General features: G+C 40.5%; 1 protein-coding gene across 1 annotated transcript in view; it reads left to right on the top strand.

Moving 5' to 3' along the window:
* LOC124777566 (farnesol dehydrogenase-like) overlaps positions 1 to 20,866 on the top strand; it is a 44,524-nt gene that overhangs the window by 10,725 nt on the left and 12,933 nt on the right. Inside the window, exon 2 of the mRNA XM_047253022.1 lies at positions 12,708 to 12,870. Coding sequence (XP_047108978.1) covers positions 12,708 to 12,870 — 163 coding nt within the window. The remainder of the gene's footprint in view (positions 1 to 12,707; positions 12,871 to 20,866) is intronic.

Below are 20,866 nucleotides of genomic sequence, written 5' to 3'. Positions count from 1 at the left end.
GATCAACCATAAATTTGCTAACAATGAATTGGCTTATAGCGGCTATAAGGATAGGGGTAGTTTGCTTTTGGTTACTTGTATTGAGGTAGTAAAGACGAAAGCCAACGGATGAATGGACTGGTTCGACAGGCAATGATCTTGGTGGTGGTAGGTACAAGGGCGGAGCGGAAATTGCGCTTAATCCGCTCTGTGAACACAAAAGGAGGGATAATATGGTGTCGTAGCAGTATGTGCAATAGCACTTTCAACACAGACATCTCAAGATACGTGTCATGTGCTATGACATCGTCAGAGTCTATGTACTGACGGTGACCAAAGGTACCAAACAAGGACTGCAGACAACGAATGGGCCCTTGCATGGTAGCACTACCCGTCGGAAACAACCAACAAAAGCGGGCAAAGGCATCTACACACACAAGTATGATCGTATTTCCGTCTCGAGACCGTGAAGGCTGGCCTCTAAAACCTACCTGCAGTCTCTCTAAGTGTGATAACACAACTTCTGAAGCCAATACTCCCTTCAGGTACTCGTAGTTGGATTACTAATTGCACAGACGTCACAAGCCTGGATCAACTCCTTGATCTCCTCACCAGTTTCATCTCAGATAAAAGTCTTCCACACTTTCAGATGGGTTTTAAATTAATAACTACCTACTGTTGACTCATAGTAATATTTGCATATAATGGATACTAATTATGAGGTCAAAACTGCTTTATTCCAAATACTCCCTCTCACTGGACAAGGGCTTAAATTTTTCTCCAGTCTTGGGTTGCCTTTAATTCCCCTTAATTTGATATTAGAGTCTTCATTTACAGCAGTGTTTTTAAACGACACAGGAAGATGTGTGAGTATTGCAATAATGTATTTAGGTTGCCGCAGATGATTTCTTTTAGATGTCTACTCACCACTTTGTTCGCTATCATCATCCCCAAATGTACATCTAAGACTGTCACCAGTAACATTTTCAGGTGGAGATCTTGATTGCTCGTCTGGCAATGTACTCTATTCACCTCGGTCTTCTCAACATCCAATTGAGGGTCTGTTTATCCGTTTCAAGAGTAAATGGGCGATGCTCCAAATATATGCGAAACTTCTGAAGGGTGGAAAGCACCGCCAAAGCTTTCAGTCCGTAAAGTGCTTCTTACATTGACAGTGCATGAGAGAGTTACCCTACCAGGTGCCTCTCATGGGTGTTTCTGTAAAGTAACAGCTGCTACACCCTACATAGAGGAGCCGATTCGAGCTACAAATTCCTTTAAAAAGTGAGGAGTTACCAGTAGGGGTGCTGTTGTTAAAACGGTCTTAAGGCCCTCAGATAGTGGCTTGCTGGGAAGGACTATATACAAATTTCCTTACTTTGTTTCTTAATTCATTCAACGGACCTACAGTTTGTACAAAGCTGGGCATTAACTTCTGAAAAAAAATAGTAATCAGTCCAATGAACCTTCGCATGGCTTTGGAATTCTTAGGTGGTGGACAGATCTAAATAGCCTTAGTGCCGCTCTGATCAACACTAATACCTTTGGGAGAAACAATATATCCCAAAATGACATCTGCAACTGAGTAAATTTTACCTTAAAGTATAAACTGAATCTTCCGTCGGTTCTTGGTAGAACAACACTATAAAAAATGAAAAGCGCTAGTTTGATTTTGTTCTATAGTATTAATTTAATTGTGTTAATCGGTTTCCCCCCCCCCCCCCCCCCCCAATGAACCATAGACCTTGCCGTTGGTGGGAAGGCTTGCGTGCCTCAGCGATACAGATAGCCGTACCGTAGGTGCAACCACAATGGAGGGGTATCTGTTGAGAGGCCAGACAAACGTGTGGTTCCTGAAGAGGGGCAGCAGCCTTTTCAGTAGTTGCAGGGGCAACAGTCTGGATGATTGACTGATCTGGCCTTGTAACACTAACCAAAACGGCCTTGCTGTGCTGGTACTGCGAACGGATGAAAGCAAGGGGAAACTACAGCCGTAATTTTTCCCGAGGGCATGCAGCTTTACTGTGTGGTTAAATGATTATGGCGTCCTCTAGGGTAAAATAAAATATTCCGGAGGTAAAATAGTCCCCTATTCGGATCTCAGGGATCAAGTGGACGTTGTTATCAGGAGAAAGAAAACTGGCGTTCTACGGATCGGAGCGTGGAAAGTCAGATCCCTTAATCGGGCAGGTAGGTTAGAATATTTAAAAAAGGAAATGGATAGGTTAAAGTTAGATATGGTGGGAATTAGTGAGGTTCAGTGGCAAGAGGAACAAGACTTTTGGTCAGGTGAATACAGGGTTATAAATACAAAATCAAATAGGGGTAATGCAGGAGTAGGTTTAATAATGAATGAAAAAAATAGGAGTGCTGGTAAGCTACTACAAAGAGCATAGTGAACGCATTATTGTGGCCAAGATAAACACGAAGCCCACGCCCGCTACAGTAGTACAAGTTTATACGCCAACTAGCAGTGCAGATGACGAAGAAATTGATGAAATGTATGATGAGATAAAAGAAATTATTCAGTTAGTGAAGGGAGACGAAAATTTAATAGTCATGGGTGACTGGAATTCGATAGTAGGAAAAGGGAGAGAAGGAAACGTAGTAGGTGAATATGGATTGGGGGTAAGAAATGTAAGAGGAAGCCGCCTGGTAGAATTTTTCACAGAGCATAACTTAATCATAGCTAACACTTGGTTCAAGAATCATGAAAGAAGGGTGTATACATGGAAGAAGCCTGGAGATACTAGAAGGTATCAGATAGATTATACAATTGTAAGACACAGATTTAGGAACCAGGTTTTAAACTGTAAGACATTTCCTGGGGCAGATGTGGACTCTGACCACAATCTATGGGTTATGAACTGTAGGTTAAAACTGAAGAAACTGCAAAAACTGCTCGAAAAACACCTCAGGCTACACCACGTCGGGCTACCGAGCCGAGCAGGCTCTTTTAGTTACCAACAGCGCGTGACGGGTTTATTCTGGGCCGTGAATATACCGCGGAAGCCTCCAAGTGCTTTCTTTGGCGGGAACGTGGCAAGTATCCTTCAGAACTGCTGTAACCAGTGATCCAGATCATCCGACTATTGGCCGGAATTTTTGTTCAATCTACGAATAATGTCAGGGGCAGATGTGGACTCTGACCACAATCTATTGGTTATGAACTGTAGATTAAAACTGAAGAAACTGCAAAAAGGTGGGAATTTAAGGAGACCTGGATAAACTGACTAAACCAGAGGTTGTACAGAGTTTCAGGGAGAGCATAAGGGAACAATTGACAGAATTGAGGGGAATGAAATACAGTAGAAGAAGAATGGGTAACTTTGAGGGACGAAGTAGTGAAGGCAGCAGAGGGTCAAGTATGTAAAAAGACGAGGGCTAGTAGAAACCCTTGGGTAACAGAAGAAATATTGAATTTAATTGATGAAAGGAGAAAATATAAAAATGCAGTAAATGAAGCAGGCAAAAAGGAATACAAACGTCTCAAAAATGAAATCGACAGGAAGTGCAAAATGGCTAAGCAGGGATGGCTAGAGGACAAATGTAAGGATGTAGAGGCGTATATCACTAGGGGTAAGATAGATACTGCCTACAGGAAAATTAAAGAGATCTTTGGAGAAAAACGAACCACTTGCATGAATATCAAGAGCTCGGATGGAAACCCAGTTCTAAGCAAAGAAGGGAAAGCAGAAAGGTGGAAGGAGTAATAGAGGGTCTATACAAGGACGATGTACTTGAGGACAATATTATGGAAATGGAAGAGGATGTAGATGAAGATGAAGTGGGAGATATGATACTGCGTGAAGAGTTTGACAGAGCACTGAAAGACCTGGGTGGAAACAAGACCCCGGGAGTAGGCAACATTCCATTAGAATTACTGACAGCCTTGGGAGAGCCAGTCCTGACACAACTCTACCATCTAGTAAACAAGATGTATGAGACAGGCGAAATAGCCTTAGTCTTCAAGAAGAATATAATAATTACAAACGCAAAGAAATCAGGTGTAGACAGATGTGAAAACTACCAAACTATCAGTTTAATAAGTCACAGCTGCAAAATACTAACGCGGTTTCTTTACAGACGAATGGAAAAACTGGTAGAAGTCGACCTCGCGAAAGATCAGTTTGAATCCCGTATAAATATTGGAACACGTGAGGCAATTCTGACCCTACGAATTATCTTAGAAAATAGATTAAGGAAAGACAAACCTACGATTCTAGCATTTGTAGACTTAGAGGAACCTTTTGACAATGTTGACTGGAAGAGTCTCTTTCAAATTCTGAAGGTGGCAGGGGTAAAATACAGGGAGCGAAAGGCTATTTACAATTTGTACAGAAACCAGATGGCAGTTATAAGAGTCGAGGGTCATGAAAGGGAAGCAGTGGTTGGGAAGGGAGTGAGACAGGGTTGTAGCCTCTCCCCGAGGTTATTCAATCTGTATATTGAGCAAGCAGTAAAGGAAACAAAAGGAAAATTCGGAGTAGGTATTAAAATCCATGGAGAAGAAATTAAAAACTTTGAGGTTCGCCAATGACATTGTAATTCTGTGAGAGACAGCAAAGGGCATGGAAGAGCAGTTGAACGGAATTGACAGTGTCTTGAAAGGAGGATATAAGATGAACATCAACAAGAGCAAAACGAGGATAATGGAATGTAGTCGAATTAAGTCTGGTGATGCTGAGGGAATTAGATTAGGAAATGAGACACTTAAAGTAGTAAAGGAGTTCTGCTACTTGTGGAGCAAAATAACTTACGATGGTCGAAGTAGAGAGGATATAAAACGTAAACTGGCAATGGCAAGGAAACCGTTTCTGAAGAAGAGAAATTTGTTAACATCGAGTATAGATTTAAGCGTCAAGAAGTCGTTTCTGAAAGTATTTGTATGGAGTGTATCCATGTATGGAAGTGAAACATGGACAATAAATAGTCTGGACAAGAAGAGAATAGAAGCTTTCGAAATGTGGTGCTACTGAAGAGTGCTGAAGATTAGATGGGTAGATCACGTAACTAATGAGGAGGCATTGAATAGAATTCGGGAGAAGGGTAGTTTGTGGCACAACTTGACTAGAAGAAGGGATCGGTTGGTAGGACATGTTCTGAGGCATCAAGGGATCACCAATTTAGTACTGGAGTTCAGCGTGGCGGGTAAAAATCGTAGAGGGAAACCAAGAGATGAATACACTAAGCAAATTCAGAAGGATGTAGGTTGCGGTGGGTACTGGGAGATGAAGAAGCTTGCACAGGATAGAGTAGCATGGAGAGCTGCATCAAACCAGTCTCAGGACTGAAGAACAGAACAACAACAATAACAACAACCGATTTTACTGTGCATTTGTGCTTCATTCTAGATGTGTAACTTCTTTTCCAGTGTCGTTTACAAGCATTGTAGTTTCTTTGGTCACAATAGTCAATAAATGTCTGAAGATGGCCTCGTAAGTTGAATATCGGTTAACACAATAAAATTAATGTTGCAGAACTAAAGCAAACGAGCACTTTTCATTTATTATTTACCTTATAAAGCTAAACTCTGAGCCCTTCCGGTGCAAGACCTGCTCAACACGCCGAAAATGCTCAGAGAAATTTTCGATGAAGCTAACCAAGTCATCTAGAGAGTGAGAGAACTTAAATTTGAAATCTGAGAAAAATGCTGACAAATAGGATAAGACCACCTTTTCGGTTGAGAGCTCAAACGAAACCCGATAAAATTTATGCAGATCCCAGTTGGTAACAAATGCTGTAATTACCTTGAAATCTTCAGACAAGGGAATCTGTTAATAGGCCTGGTTGAGATCCAGAGTGGTGAAGTATTTAGCCTTGCAAAACCAATGGATTCTAAACTTATCTTATTTTCAGTGTCTCTTTGACAGGCCGAATTTCTCCATTTCCTTTGAAACCAAAAGTATGAGTGGAGAATATGGAGAGCAGGAAGGTCTAACAGTTCTGTTCCGAAATATTTCATCAATGACCAACTAGAGTTATTTCATGCTTGAAGGTAAAGGTGGTATCGTTATTGTCTGAGCAGCTCAGTTCAGCTCAGCTCAGTCTTCTACTCACTAAATTTAGCAACCTCTAATTCATTAGTAGGCACATCAAGCATCCAGCAACTTCCAAGAGAGTCTCTGGTTCTACAACTTAACCATGAATTTCCGTAACAAGTTCAATTTACCAGTTGACCATCCTGTAAACCCTGAGTTTGGCGCACTAAGGAATGGTACCAATATGTTGCACAAAAACTGACGGAATTTATTGAGAGACTATACTGTGTCACCCTTGCTGTGGTAACATTGGGTATTAAATGACCTGTACATTTAGAGCATTGCAGCTTAATAGAACTGATGCCTTTCAAGCCACAGTTTTCAGCTTGCTTCTGTAAATCAACCAAGAACCACGGCTGCTGCTGCAACTATGCTACTAGCCTCTTGTAGCAAGCCAAGTAAACGATTTTATAGCTTAACAAACACACGTATGTTGCCCATCAACAACTCCCCGATCAATCTGGCTACAATACTCAGTTTCTCTTTGCAGGGTTACCATTGCTGTACCTGTTTCGTTAGGAGAACAAATAAAGCCTCTGTCAACTGTAACAAAATTTGCCAGAACCTCTCTGGTTACGACAATCAGATGCGAGGTTCCTCGTTTTGGGTGCTCAGTGCAACAGTTGTCGTTCAGACTTGCCCTGTTGTTAAGACAAAGGTGCCGTATCCGGCCGAGAGCACGAGTAATGTTTAACGTTAGTGTCAGTGTAGGGACTGTCGTCCCAGAATGACTCATTTCAGAATGCAAGCTGTTATTAGACTCTCGTGGCATGATTTCATTATTCTGATTTGCTACCTCTCGTTTACAAAGGTTGTTGGATCTTAGGCTGTTGTACTTTTTCAACTTCATCCACCACTAATTAAGGGTTATTAATTAGTCATCAAGTCAACGTCAAAAAGGAGAAGTATTATTATCAGTTAAGTGGGACTAGGAAGGAGGAGGTGGTCTCACATTTTGTAACAGTTTCTGAGCACTTTGCTTCTGATTTCTCTCTTATATTTTGAGCACGCATTTAATCATTGCATTCAGAGAGAACAGAAGTTTGTTCTTGTAACCTGTGTTGACTCACTTGATTCCTCCCTTTGGTGCTCTGAAAATAATGCAAGCTATTCACAAAATGGGTTATTTAGGTCCTCAAATGAATTATTTGCCTATAAAAGAATTGAACAACAGACTTTATTTCACTTAATGGTTCTCACTCTTCTCATTGAGACGCACTGATGGTATGACAATAGGGCGGTGCAATGTTTTTCAACATTTGTACCGGGTTGGTTACAGTTCCAAAGGCTCAAAGTTCCTAATTCTAAGCTTGTATTCTACTTCGTCCTTTCTCAAGTCAGTCACTCCAGATAACCTCTTGTCACACATCCTGAAATAACCTAATTTCAATCGTATGTGTATTTCAAAATTATCTAGATACAATTTGATTACTAACTGATAATAACCCACATAACCTGAAGTAATCACACTCTGCTACCGTTGTGTAGCAGAGTGACATGTGAATGGAAGGGCTGGGTTGATTATGTGTGTTATCCTTCACAATATTTATTTAAAAAGAAGCTTTCTGCAATAATTATCAAGCGCCATGGCTCAATAAAAACACGGTAAATCAGGTGTTGCTGTCAATTGCAAAATTTCAAAAAGTACAGAAAAGTCGAGATTCATAACCTGTTCATTCAGATATTTCTTCATATTACAATCGACATGTATTAGTATGCTTTTAACCAACTTACACTGACTTACAGGTTCACGTGCTATTCTTTGATCGTTGCTGAAGGGCAGCCATGTTCAAAATATTGAAGTTCCTGCCTTTCAAGATATCTAGGACTGTTTCTAAATATATGGACATCAAATTGAAAATAGTAAAAATAGGTTTCTTGCCCTTCTGAAAAAGACATTTAAATCTGTTGAAACTGGTGAGTTCTCTTTTCACCTGTCAACATAGAGGTTGCAATTGGTGAAACAAGGTACAGCAATCAGCCACAGTTGGTGTTTATTGTAGCAAATCTAGATTTCAGTCACTAATTGGCCGTCTTCAGTGCTGGATGTAATACAGGAACCAATTAGAATACAATCGCATACATGTTAATGCCAAAGCACAATGGTATAAATTTCAAGGGGATGGTACATACCAGCAAATAGAGTTAATACATTTCACCATTATTTGGCATAGTCGTTTTAGAATTATGCATGTCAATAGTTCAAATTCTACGCAGGCTGAGGCTGCTGTTTACAGTTATCTTACTGCTTGCCTCAGTGCATCTTGTATGTGGTGCCCTCTACACATGCGTGATATTGCAGTACTGCACTATATATATGTAGTTGGTTATTTATATTATCACAAGAATGATAGTTTTAAGGAAATACATTTTTTATCGATATACAATGGAAGTGACTACAATGATGAGTGATGTTAAAGCACTAAAAATTATTGGCAATCAAAGTGGTAGTAATGTGAACTACTTCATGTAGATGGCCATTGATATGAATGTAATTACTATTCCTATTGTGTTAATAGAGCACATTGTGTATACACGTACCTAGAAACATGAAACAGGGTTTCTGTTAAATTGAACAACTGCAGATAAAAGAGGATTATGCGTATATTAAAACCGCTATTTTACATACACCATTATGTATATCTAATGGTGCTAATGTGAACTAGTCATCCACAAAGTTATTGTTATTTCCATAATTACGCATCGCTACCAGTACTAAAACCAACACAAGATACAAACAGATCTTTATTTAAAGAACATTTCCAGTTTAATAAATAACGGAACAATATTCAACTAAAATCGATTAGTGAGAGTAGTGACAGCTAGTTCCTGAGTTATTCATGAGCTTATATGGTATAAGCTTATATGGTATATGGTATATAAGCTTATATGGTATAAGAGTTAATATTTAGGGTGCAAGTCGTTATGATACTAACTGATGTCAATCATTAGATAAACCACTTAAATGAGTCTATATTCAATTACAGAAGCTCGCAGAGGAAGTGTACTCTTAAACAGTGCTGGAGGCGGATAGCTATAAACATGTCGTTAATGGCGACTCCGTGCGTCTATGGCGTATGGGCCACGTGTGAAATCTGAGGGGCTTCAAAAGTGTTGCCTGTCCTGCTGTCGCCTAGGAATTGGTAAATGGATGTCTCATTTTTAAAGTGCTCAGAGAAAAACATGCGGGTGCCCCGAGGGTGTTATCGATCTCTGGGTGCTAGAGAGACCCTTTGCCATTTTATTCACGTACGTGTCAATGTTGCACTCCCCTTGCAGCGGCACAGGAAGGAGTGTTAAAGGGAGCATGAGAAAGCATAAACACGTATTCTGCTTCGGGTATAGTTCCCTAGTGATTCCATCCTGCATACCAGAGAAAAATTGCTATTATGCTACACTAAAAAGGACTGAGATCACGTTCAATGTGTCTGCATTTCAGTGATGTTCATAGAGAATATTTGAATCGTCCGGGGAATGTCAGTAACGTCAAATATCGTCAAGGACACCGTCATGTTGCACATCACATTTCAAATTGTCGTTTTCGACAACGAAACGTATGAAACTGAACGTTCAAGGGAAGGGGTGGTTTCATTCACACCCTTTATGACACCTCCTGAGGCCTTTTCGTATAGACTCTGAACGGCGGTGTGACTTAAATGTTTTCCACAGCCATCCATAAGAAAACCACCTGATTTCAACGCTGGGCTTCATTTTTCTGACCTCTGTCACAGAGGCGTCAAGAAAAGAGGGTACAATTGAGGGGGGGGGGGGAGGGGCGGGGGGTGAAGAACTTTGCTACGTGCGACACGTGCGCAACGGCGTCGGGCAGAATTGTGGTAAAATTTGATGCACAACCCGCCTTACATCCCACATGAAGTTCTGAGCTCTGACCTTTTTTTTTTGCGTTTGTCGACACCTTGCTTTGGAAGCGTCGCTAACCCCCAGCGTGATTCGAATGGCCCCAGGACGTCCCGAATGGCAGTAATGAAACGACCGATCAGTGTCCACAGGGAACCCGTTCGGGGTTGGTGCCTGACTGAACCAAAAGTGCGGAAAGAATCAAATAGACAACTTTTCCTTTGTCGTACATTGAGGAAATGAATACCGATCTTGTCACGCATATAACTTGATAATGTATTGGCAGCAGATCTGTGTCAATACCGTGTGTTCTTAGCACGCTGCCGATGCGATAAGTGACTATTTTTACGAAAGGGTGTAAACTTTCCTTTTAGTTTGTTCTTTTTCAATAGCAGCTGTAGATGTAAAGGTACAAAGAAAATCCGACAGAACTACAGGACACAAACTTTACTGAAATCCCACTCACTTGGATAGATACCTTCACAAAAATGCCATTCACCATGCCGGCCAGTGTGGCCGAGCGACTTCTAGGCGCTTCAGTCTGGAACCGCGTGACCGCTACGGTCGCAGGTTCGAATCCTGCCTCGGGCATGGATGTGTGTGATGTCCTTAGGTTAGTTAGGTTTAAGTAGTTCTAAGTTCTAGGGGACTGATGACCTCAGATGTTAAGTCCCATAGTGCTCAGAGCCATTCACCATCTCAAACAGAAAAGAGGAGCATCAAAACATTGGGGGACCGGACCAAAAGAATCAGTGAACCACAGTACTTGGAGGATGGGCTCGATCATTTGAGCTACTTCTAGAAGAAACGGCTACTCTGACAGTGGGATAAATGGGGCCGCACATCGTAAAATGTCTGGAGCTTCTAGTGAAAAAGAACCAACTAACTAAAGAGAAAGTTTTCCTTCCATTCGTAATAGCTGTCACTGATAGGATCGACAGAATACTAAGGAGACACAGTATTGACACAGTGTTTAACCAACAAGAAAGGTGTGCAAATATCTAAACACCAGAAAAGACCTACAGCCTCCGCTTGCCACAGCAAGGATATAAAAAATTTCTTGCAGATGCAGAAGCATTAACACCCGACTTAAGGAACACAAGAGCAATTGTCGTTTGGGTAGCACAGATAAATCGGTAGCAGCAGATCATGCACAGTCTCAAGGGACCCGCAAAATTCGTTTATACGAAACTATGATATTATCCGGATTCTATCATTACTCTGGAAAATCATAAAAACAGCTTTGACAGAAAAGGACTGGAGTTAGACCAGTTGTAGGCTTTAGCGCTAAATAAAGCAAAGAGCGCAAACTGTCCCCCTCCCCCCCCCCCCCCACCCTCTACAAACTCCATAACATACATTGGCGCGACTCCGCTATCTTAGGCAGCGGTCTGATAACGTCGCTAAACAACCATTGCATGGATAGGTATAAATAATTCAGCTTTCTGAACTTATGTAAGTGTGAAACTGCTATCTGAGTCGTTGACGATGTCTCGATACCTGGGAGACGAAACATCAGGGAGAGCAATATGCCTTGGAGCACGGGTTAGTGCTCATAAAACAAAATTCTCCAAGGACACAGAGGAAGTCATACTGCTGTTTATCCCATCACTGGCAGTTAAGAATGATTGTTTTTGCAGAGTGTTGTTTGTTTGTTTTTGTTTTATTTGGCCTCCAGAGCTTGTATTCCATTCAGCAATCGAAAACCGTGGAGGTATAACAAGGGGAGTTGGCGCTAGAGACTTACGTTGGACATTTCTTTGAAGCTTGTGCCGCCATGTTAGATGTCCCAAATTATTAGCAGACTACTGTTAACGATTGCTTCTTGTTCTTAATTTGAGCCGTGTACATGCAACAGTTGTTTTAAGCAGTAAATGTTATATTACTTTCGTAAATAACACAATGTCAGGTAAACGTTTTAGACGCTTGTCTGGTCTTAAATGCATATATGATTCAGTAATACGACACATTCGACCTCGTTAATGTAACTTGCGTTTTGTTATAATTTTCGAATGAGCAAGGAGAGAAATATGTGATTTGAAAGCGCTGCATTCATAATCCAGTGTCTTCCTTAATATGGACTGACGAAGCTGATGTTCGGTCTCTGACCTCTTCCGAAAATCCTGAGAACATATTTTGCTATGTGTGGTTGGTTTCCGATCTCTCCTTCTTAAAGCGTTCATTCAGAGAACTTTACGAGCTGGGCTGTTAGGAAAGCTAAAGTACAATATGAGAAATGAAACCATTGCAGTAAAAGTAAACAGCGCAACCAAAACTCATGTACATAAGCAATATAGATAAATGAAGACATGAGTGCTATTAAAATCTACAGACTTTTCCTTGTATTCTTAATGAAATTATTAATCACTTTATAAAGGTTAACGTCTTTAGTAACCAAAAGGGAAGCCCACAGATTTGTCTGCTGGATTGTGTTTTGACCTCAACACAGTACATGCAAAACAAACATAAACTGGAAAGTCATTGTCAGACCGATACGTATTTACTGACCAGAATGAATACTGAAAAATACATATGTAAATTAGTGTACCTTTGTAAGTGTAGACAGTTGGTAACACATGTTCATTTTCTTGTTATTAGATAATTTTCCTTGTGCAAGATACGTAACTAACATAAAAGAGTTTCTATTTGAAACATTTTTCATCTCATGATCCACAGTGAGAAGAAAAATACTTCAGAATCTATCAAAGTAGTGTAGCGGGCCGAATGCTGTCCTATAACACATGTGAGCACAAATTAGTTCCAGAAAAATGGCCGTCGAGATGGCTGAATGCAGAGAGTATCGTAAACATTCTTTTTATTTCAAACCAGGCACTGGAATTGAAGGATGCTCCTGGCAAACTATACGCAGTCGAAGGAGACGTGACGAAAGAGGAGAGCATTACGTCCGCCTTCAAGTGGATCAGCGACAACCTCGGTGGGGTCGACGTCCTCGTCAACAATGCTGGAGTCTATCACGACGGTGACTTAACCTGTAAGTTGATGTTCGTTTGACAAACTGCCTATTGGCTTCTGTCTCGGGTTCTTCGGCCGACGTTCATCTAATGATTTTTCTGACGTTTCGCCAGCACGAGTGGCTGGCATTGTCAAAGATTCACCCTCCATTGCCGGTGGTGAACTGGAGCCGAGCTCGCGGGCGCATTTCCAGTCACCATTCTTACGGTACTCGAGACAAATCTTCAGTACCTTTTAGCGCCAGTTGGTCCAAGAAAAATTTATCGTGGTGTTAGTTTCATACTAAATGAGTTGGAGAAATCACAATTGTAGTCATGTTTTAATTTATCAGAACGTAACTGGTTTCGAATTTTGCAGACAACATCGAATCTGCAAGAGGAAAATAAAAACAGAGGTATTTCAAAATCTGTGAAGTAGAATCAGGAATCTGTTACATCTACATAGTAAGAAGTAAGCTAATTACCCTTAAAAAGAAGCTACACAGAGCAATCATAGATTCAAGTGATATGTGATACCTAAATAACGGGTAAGAGGCACTGGTGGAAGAACAGTGACTGACGTTTAATAAGCAATTATTCACTAACAGCCAGTTCTATTAACTTCACTGGCTGTAGATCAGTTTTGAAGTAATTCAGAAGATGTACCTACTTCACAAACTCGTTACATTGTGTAACAGTGAAATTGGACAAAATGAATGAGGGTCATTGCTGATCTAAATCAGTACGGTACACATTTGAGAACCCTGTTAAAAACATGATGACAGGATTGTCACATTTCGAGCATTACTTTAATCATACGTAATAGATATACATTATTTATTATTGACAGTTCTGTGTTGTAAACATAGAAGAAAATATGCAGAAGAAAGAGATATCTTCAAACTTTAACCTTGCAGAAAAAATGTTTATTACTGTAAATCGTCTTGGGGTAATATAAAGAAATAATTGAAGGAAACAAAAGACTGATGTGGTAAGTATGGCTAACAATGAAAAAACATGGAAAGAAGTCTTCGTTGATTTTAATTAACGAAATGTGGGAACAAATTATGACTAGAAACATTTAAAAATGTTTCGTCAAAAACAAAAAGACCAAGAAGATATTCACGCATGACGAGGTATAGTTTTAAGATGCACTTTACAACACAGAATTCGTCCTTCAGCAGCTGACACATATGGGCACTTCACATGATGCAGTACATGGTGCAGTCAATTTGACTTCAACAACCTTGATTGAAAGTTAGTCGTAGTACATTCGTCATTTGATCCGGTTCAATGCAAAATTCTGGTGCACTGACTTCTATCAAAGTTAAACAACGGAGTTAACTACATTTAAATTTGACTGTGGCTCACGCCTGGTTTCCTCGAGATGGTGGCCCGTTTCTATGTGCTGAGACAGACTCTGGGCATTGTTTACCTTATCCCACGTAGAAAGTTTATTAATTTCTGAATCAGACTTACCGGAAGTAGAATTAAATTGTGTCTTCACATGTAACCACATTGCCTGTTTTACTCTAACAAGATGATCACACCACAATCAGATTTTTGTAATTTTTTGTATTTATAGTACGTAACGTTCTTGTCACAAATATACCTCTCCCAAAGCATTTCAAAGCAGTCCTCAAAAATTCTTGAAATAATAAAGTTCTAAGTTTTCCGACCATATTTAATATGCTAAAATAAGATTGATTTACTTTCGACAAGCAGTGTGTCCCTATGGTGGCATCATTGCTCGCTGTGTGGGGTTCTGGCTTTGATTCTGGTAGACTCAAGTTTTTAAGCAAAGGTGCATGTTCTAGGAGCGTTCCCTTTGTACTTTCTCAACTTCATCCACCACTAATTAAGGGTTATTAATTAATAATCAAGTCATCGTTTGCTTTTTGATCTATCTATAGTAGTTGAGAAGTTATACACCATTAACCTCTTCTGAAATGCCCCGGCTCTTTCTCCCTGTGCTGAACGCAGCCGATGGGAACGGAAATGTGCCAATGGCGAGTTGGGATTACAGTGCACCTTCAAGTGCGGTCATTGGCGTCTCAGGGGAGATGTGGGGTGCGGAGGCGATGCTTGGCAACTTTGTTTTCGTGTACGGGCCTTATGTATGAGCAACCTTTGAGCCGCAGAGACAAGATCCGAATTCTCCCAAAGACAAGCGCAATGTCAGATCTTCGAAAAAAGCAGGATTCTGGCACTTCCTTACCTGTTCAAGAGTAGCTGCAAACGAAGTAAATATTTACTGTGCACTGGGTTCGTTATTTTGGCATGTGCTGTAGTGAATTTTGAGGCTCAAGTAATAAGTGGATACGTGAAATAAAGAATTAAGTACTTGTTTTGCAAATCAAAGCCGGCCGCGGTGGTCTAGCGGCTCTAGGCGCTCAGTCCGGAACCGCGCGACTGCTACGGTCGCAGGTTCGAATCTTGCCTCGGGCATGGATGTGTGTGATGTCCTTAGGTTAATTAGGTTTAAGTAGTTCTAAGTTCTAGGGGACTGATGACCACAGATGTTAAGTCCCATAGTGCTCAGTGCCATTTGAACCATTTTTGCAAATCAAACTGCCTTTTCCTGCTGCTGGAATTAAGTAATTTCCTTGCTATCTGAAAGCTTAGTTATAGTAAATAGGTTCATCGTTAGTGGAAGACCAGTTGAATGATTTTGGGACTTCATACCACCAGAAAAGTATAATACCTAGTCTTTGGCAATGTACGTCATAGAACAGATGAATCACCATTTGGAGAGTTGTCCACACAAACTGATAGCACAAATATATGATGGTGCAGCAGTCATGAGTGGCTCATCAAGTGGGGCGTAGGCTACCGCTAAGGAAAAATTTTCCAGTACTTCATAAATTCATTGCTATGCACACCAGCTGCATCTCATTACGCTTAAAGTCGGTTCAATTAATAAAAATGTGCGAATATTTTTCACTAAACCTTAGTGACTTTGCAGATGCTTTTCAACACCTCCACAACGAACAGCAATTCTCGACGAAATAGTACGAAAACAACTGCCATGTTCAGTGCCTAATCGATAGAATTTCCAGTCAAGGACTGTCAATACTGTTTTCGAATATAGGAGAGATATTATCAAGTGCACGAGTAATATGAGGAACGGGGAAACATTGTGTAATGAAACCACCCTACAGCTTGTGGTTTAGTAACGGTTGTAATAGATGATAGATTCATTTTCTGGCTCTCGTTTTTTCATAAAATTATGATCTATGTGGATATTTTGTATAACCAACTGAAAAAAGGGATATTAACTCAGCTTATGCACGACATCAGCTGACAGCTTTTGAGCGTGAAATTACAAAAATTAGAGGATTGACTGAAAACTCAACGGATTTCCGTGAGTATCACAAAAGAGGAGGAACTGAAGATGGAGGAGTGATGTGCAGCCTACAGAAGAGGCAGAAGAAGTATGTGATACGTTACGAGGCGAAAGAAATAATTACATTCACTGGGCATCTAGTTGCAGCCTCTCTTTTTCTATCACAGAAATCCACCACTTATTCTTCCAGTTTTCCACAAACTTCTTTCAGGGCTACAATTGAATGCTATTCTTTTTTTGAAGCAAAGAAACTTCGAACATAACTCTCTGTTATTTATGGAAGATAGGAGTTCAAAAGTGTGAATGAAGCTTTGCGCTTGCTGGATTACATAACAGATTACAATCTTAGTTATACATTGAACGAATTCGTGAAACTCCTGAATGCGATAATTACGATTCCAGTGACCACATCAGAAGCAGAACGTTGTTTGTCATCACTGAAAAGCATCGGAACCTTCATACAGGGTACTACGGACCAAGAAAGACTATTAGCTCTCGCAATGCTCTCTACTCAACGAGACCACATTTTAGGGATTCCTGACTTCCGTCAAAGAGTGAGTAAAAACTTTGTAAACATGAAGAAAATAATAATGGAATTCCCGTACATGTGACCACCACTACATCGAAATGCAGAGGTACAATCGAACAGCGTTACCATCGGTCCGGCTGAAAAAAAATCAGTAAGACAGCCGTACTACTTTTTGCAGTTCATCTTAATTTCTTTTATTCTGCAAAGTAATACTTTAATCTGTGTATACGTTTCGGTGTTATTACGACTACGTGCTGCAGTGACATGAGTGAGCTATCTTTTTATATCATGCTCTACAAAAACTTGAGCAGTGAGCTAATTCAGTCTCCTTTTTAAATGTATTTCTTTGTGTGTAAGGTGCACCACCTTCATTTTTGGTCACAAGCCGCTGCTGATGCATACGTTTATACGAGGGTTGAACTTTAATAGTGGTAACTATTTATTTACAGCTCGTACAAAGTAGATATGTGTTTCAAAGTTTTACTGACCTTCAAAGCAGTCACCAGCATTGTGTATAATCCGTTGTCAGCGGTGTGGAAGTAGTAGGATACTATTAGCAGTGCCAGTTGTGTTGACAGTTCGAGCGGCATGGACTACTGCCCGACGAATTTGTAGCAGTTCTGAAGCGAATGACGTCCTTCAGTTTAGAAATCGAGTTGAACTTACGAGGGATTAAGTCAGGGGAATGCAGTAGGTGGTATGGCACTCAGCAGCCCCATCAGTCAAACAAACCAGTAATAGGTTCCACTGTACGTGCTTGAGCATTGTCCTGCAAAATGATGATCAGGTCCTGCAGAAAGTGTCATCACTTCCGTCTCTAAGCTGGTCGTAGGTTGTGTTCCAAAAATGAAGAGCATAGAGAAGAAGTGATGACACTTCCTGCAGGACCTGACCATCGTTTTGCAGGACAATGCTCAAGCACGTACAGTGCAAGCTGTTACTGATTTGACTTAAGCCCTCGTGAGTTCAACTCGATTTCTAAATTGAAGGAAACGCCTCACGGCATTCACTCAGAACTGCTACAAATTAGTCGGACAATAGACCGCGCCGCTCGAACTGTCAACACAACTGACACTGCTAAGAGTATCCACCCACATCGCTGGCAACGGGTTATACGCAATGCTGGTGACTACATTGAAGGTCAGTAAAACTTTGAAACATGTATCTACGAGGGTCACTCCAAAAGAAATGCACACTATTTTTGTAAAAATGCAGTTTTCATTCTGCATGTGTGAAAGTTTTACAGTGTGTAGATACATCCTTCCCGCTTGTTTTCAAATTTAGTTCAACCTGTTCCCGTGAGTGGCGCCGTCACAGCATGTCTTCAAGATGGCTGCTACACTTGACGTTCGTCAGAAGCAACGTGCTATCATAGAATTCCTGTGCTGTGAAAACGAGACAGTGGGAAACATCCACAAGAGGTTGAAAAAGGTGTATGGAGATGCTGCTGTCGATCGCAATACAGTTAGTCGATGGGCAAGCAGGTTAAGTGATGAAATGGGGCAGACCTCATACTGCACACACTCCAGACAATGTACAGAGAGTTAACGAATTGGTGACTGCTGACAGAGGCATCACAGTGAACGAATTGTCAGGCTACATTGAGATAGGAGAAGGGAAGGAAGTGTTTGCAGAATACTGAAAGAGTTGGCATTAAAAAAGGTTTGTGGCAGGTGGGTTCCCAGGGTGTTGACAGTGGCTCACAAAGAAACAAGAACTCAGATGGACAACACTGAAAAACCTGCCTTACAGTCCTGACCCAGCTCCATGTGACTATCATCTCTTTGGGAAACTGAAAGACTTTCTTTGTGGAACAAGGTTTGAAGATGATGACTCCCTTGTGCACCCTGCCAAACAGTGGCTCCAACAGGTTGGTCCAGAATTTTACCGTGTGGGCATACAGGCTCTGGTTCCAAGTTGACGTAAGGCAGTTGAGAGGGATGGAAATTATGTGGAGAAATGAAAATATTGTTCCCAAAGGATGTATCTACACACTGTAAAACTTTCAGACATGTAGAATAAAATATGGAGTTTAAAAAAATAGTGTGCATTTCTTTTGGAGTGACCCTCGTATTTTGTACGAGCTTTAAATAAATAGTTGCCACTATTAAAGTTCTAATCCTCGTATTACAGATCTACGACCACGGATTTAGGCTGTTTTCTGAATGGACGAAAGTTCATGCTTATTGTTGGAAGAGTTATCACCAATAATTGACCTACACATACGTACTGTTTTGGTTCGGCAATACGCCAGTAGTTGTCATAGCAGTTTACGTGTCATATGGGCGCTTGGTACTTATATTCCACGCCTCCTAAGAACAGTGACTTGCAAAGATTTTAATAAGAACTGCATAGTTACTGCTATTCAAGCCTGGAGAGTGTTTTTGTAAGAGATATTCAGTTATTATTGGCTGCTGTGGAATTCCACGTACTTCTTGTTCACTGGAAATGGTATGAATTTCCCTTTCTTACGCTGGCTTTAAACTTCTTCACATAATTATGAGTATTCAGAGAATTCTTGTCGGAGAAAGTATTACGCCCACTAATTACTTGCATTGCCGATGATTTCGTTGCCCTAACCTTACTGGTCGAAAAAATTATTTCAGCCAGTCGTATAGGATTATCATAGTCAGAGATTTACTTGCCGTTTTTGTATGTCAACAAAAATATTTTTATTATTTATTCCCTATTTCTTCTGACTGCAGCAGTTCTCTTGTAGTGTCAGTAGGTGGTGCACTGACCACTACAGTTTAACTTAACTTTATCTGGCGCAATTTTACTAGTTAAAGATGAGCCCAGTTTGTGGCGACATTATCTGTGATAAAATTTTGTGCATTGCAGGTTTCTGTGTTTAGCTGGATACTAGGTAATTTTTTTCGGTGAATATAAGATCAACTGCTTTATACTATCGTTCTTAGAATAACGAAATTACATAACGTGCAGTCAAAAGCAAGGTCTGTACATTTGCCAGTTACATATAATTCTCGTTTAGTAAAAAGACACAGGAAAATGACATGCTATGGTCAAGTTTGAAAGATAATGATGAAGCATCATTAAACTATATGAAAAGTAAACTGTCCCGCGAAAAGAAGTTGCAGTAGTGTAAGATATGCCTAAAGTATAAAATAGATGAAGTATATATGAAAGAAATACGATGAGGACGTTACTGTCCCAATGTGACGTCAGCAGTCCATGAGCATGTAGAGTGCGGTGGACGCAACAGCAGCACCAGAACGGGGAGTGTTACAGAACAATAAAATAGTTGGATACCATCAGCTCATTACAATGTACCGGAGATCACCGGCTCGTGTTGATGACACTGGTGTGTGTTTATGTTGTAGTCACTAGCAAACAGCTCATAGAATGTTGACAGAAGCTTATGATAGGAACTATACTGTGATATCGCCGCAGTGTTCTCTGTTATAGTAAGTTTTTAAACTAATTGAAATAGGCACTCTGACGAAATTCACACTTCTCATTCAAGGAGTCCTCATGATTATTTTTGAGGTCAACATAGATGGGAATTCTTTCCAGCATGTTGAGGCAGATGCCTACTTGTCTTTGGTGTAAAACAATCAAAGCAGATTAAATACCAGTCACAGTATGACCAGTGGCGACAATGTATTCACCCTATGCAGTCTCATTGCTATGTTTTTACATTTGTTTCTTGTATCCCGTGATAAATTTTGTGTCTGTTTGGCCGATTTAAACCACGTTACAACTCTCACACTTCAGTTCATACATATCTGAACGTGAATATTTGTAATATTCATCACATGTTGCACAGAATGTCCATAAATTATCTTTACAGCTTAAGACTTTAATACCTTTAAAAAGATACTAGATATTGACAAATGGTTTTCAACATGTGATAAGATAACTCATAAAGTTTTGTTTCCTCATTCATACACATCAGTATGTGCACCCTTGGTTGCACAGATAATGTCCAGTCGTAATTCCATTTCTTTCCATGTACGGTTCAGGATCTCCTCACTGACATGTTAAAATGCACTGCGAATGCATGCCTTCAAGTCCTGTAGGTCTCTAACCTCGGTTCGGTGTACCAGATCCTTTACAAAACTCCACAGGAAGGGGTCTAATGGTGTGAGCTCAGGGAGTCGCGGCGTCTGAATGAACCAGCCCACAGGCTGAGCTTTCTCCT

This window comes from Schistocerca piceifrons, chromosome 2, assembly GCF_021461385.2.
Source record: "Schistocerca piceifrons isolate TAMUIC-IGC-003096 chromosome 2, iqSchPice1.1, whole genome shotgun sequence".
Classification (NCBI taxonomy): Eukaryota; Metazoa; Arthropoda; class Insecta; order Orthoptera; family Acrididae; genus Schistocerca; species Schistocerca piceifrons.
This window is presented reverse-complemented; position numbering and strand designations above follow the sequence as displayed.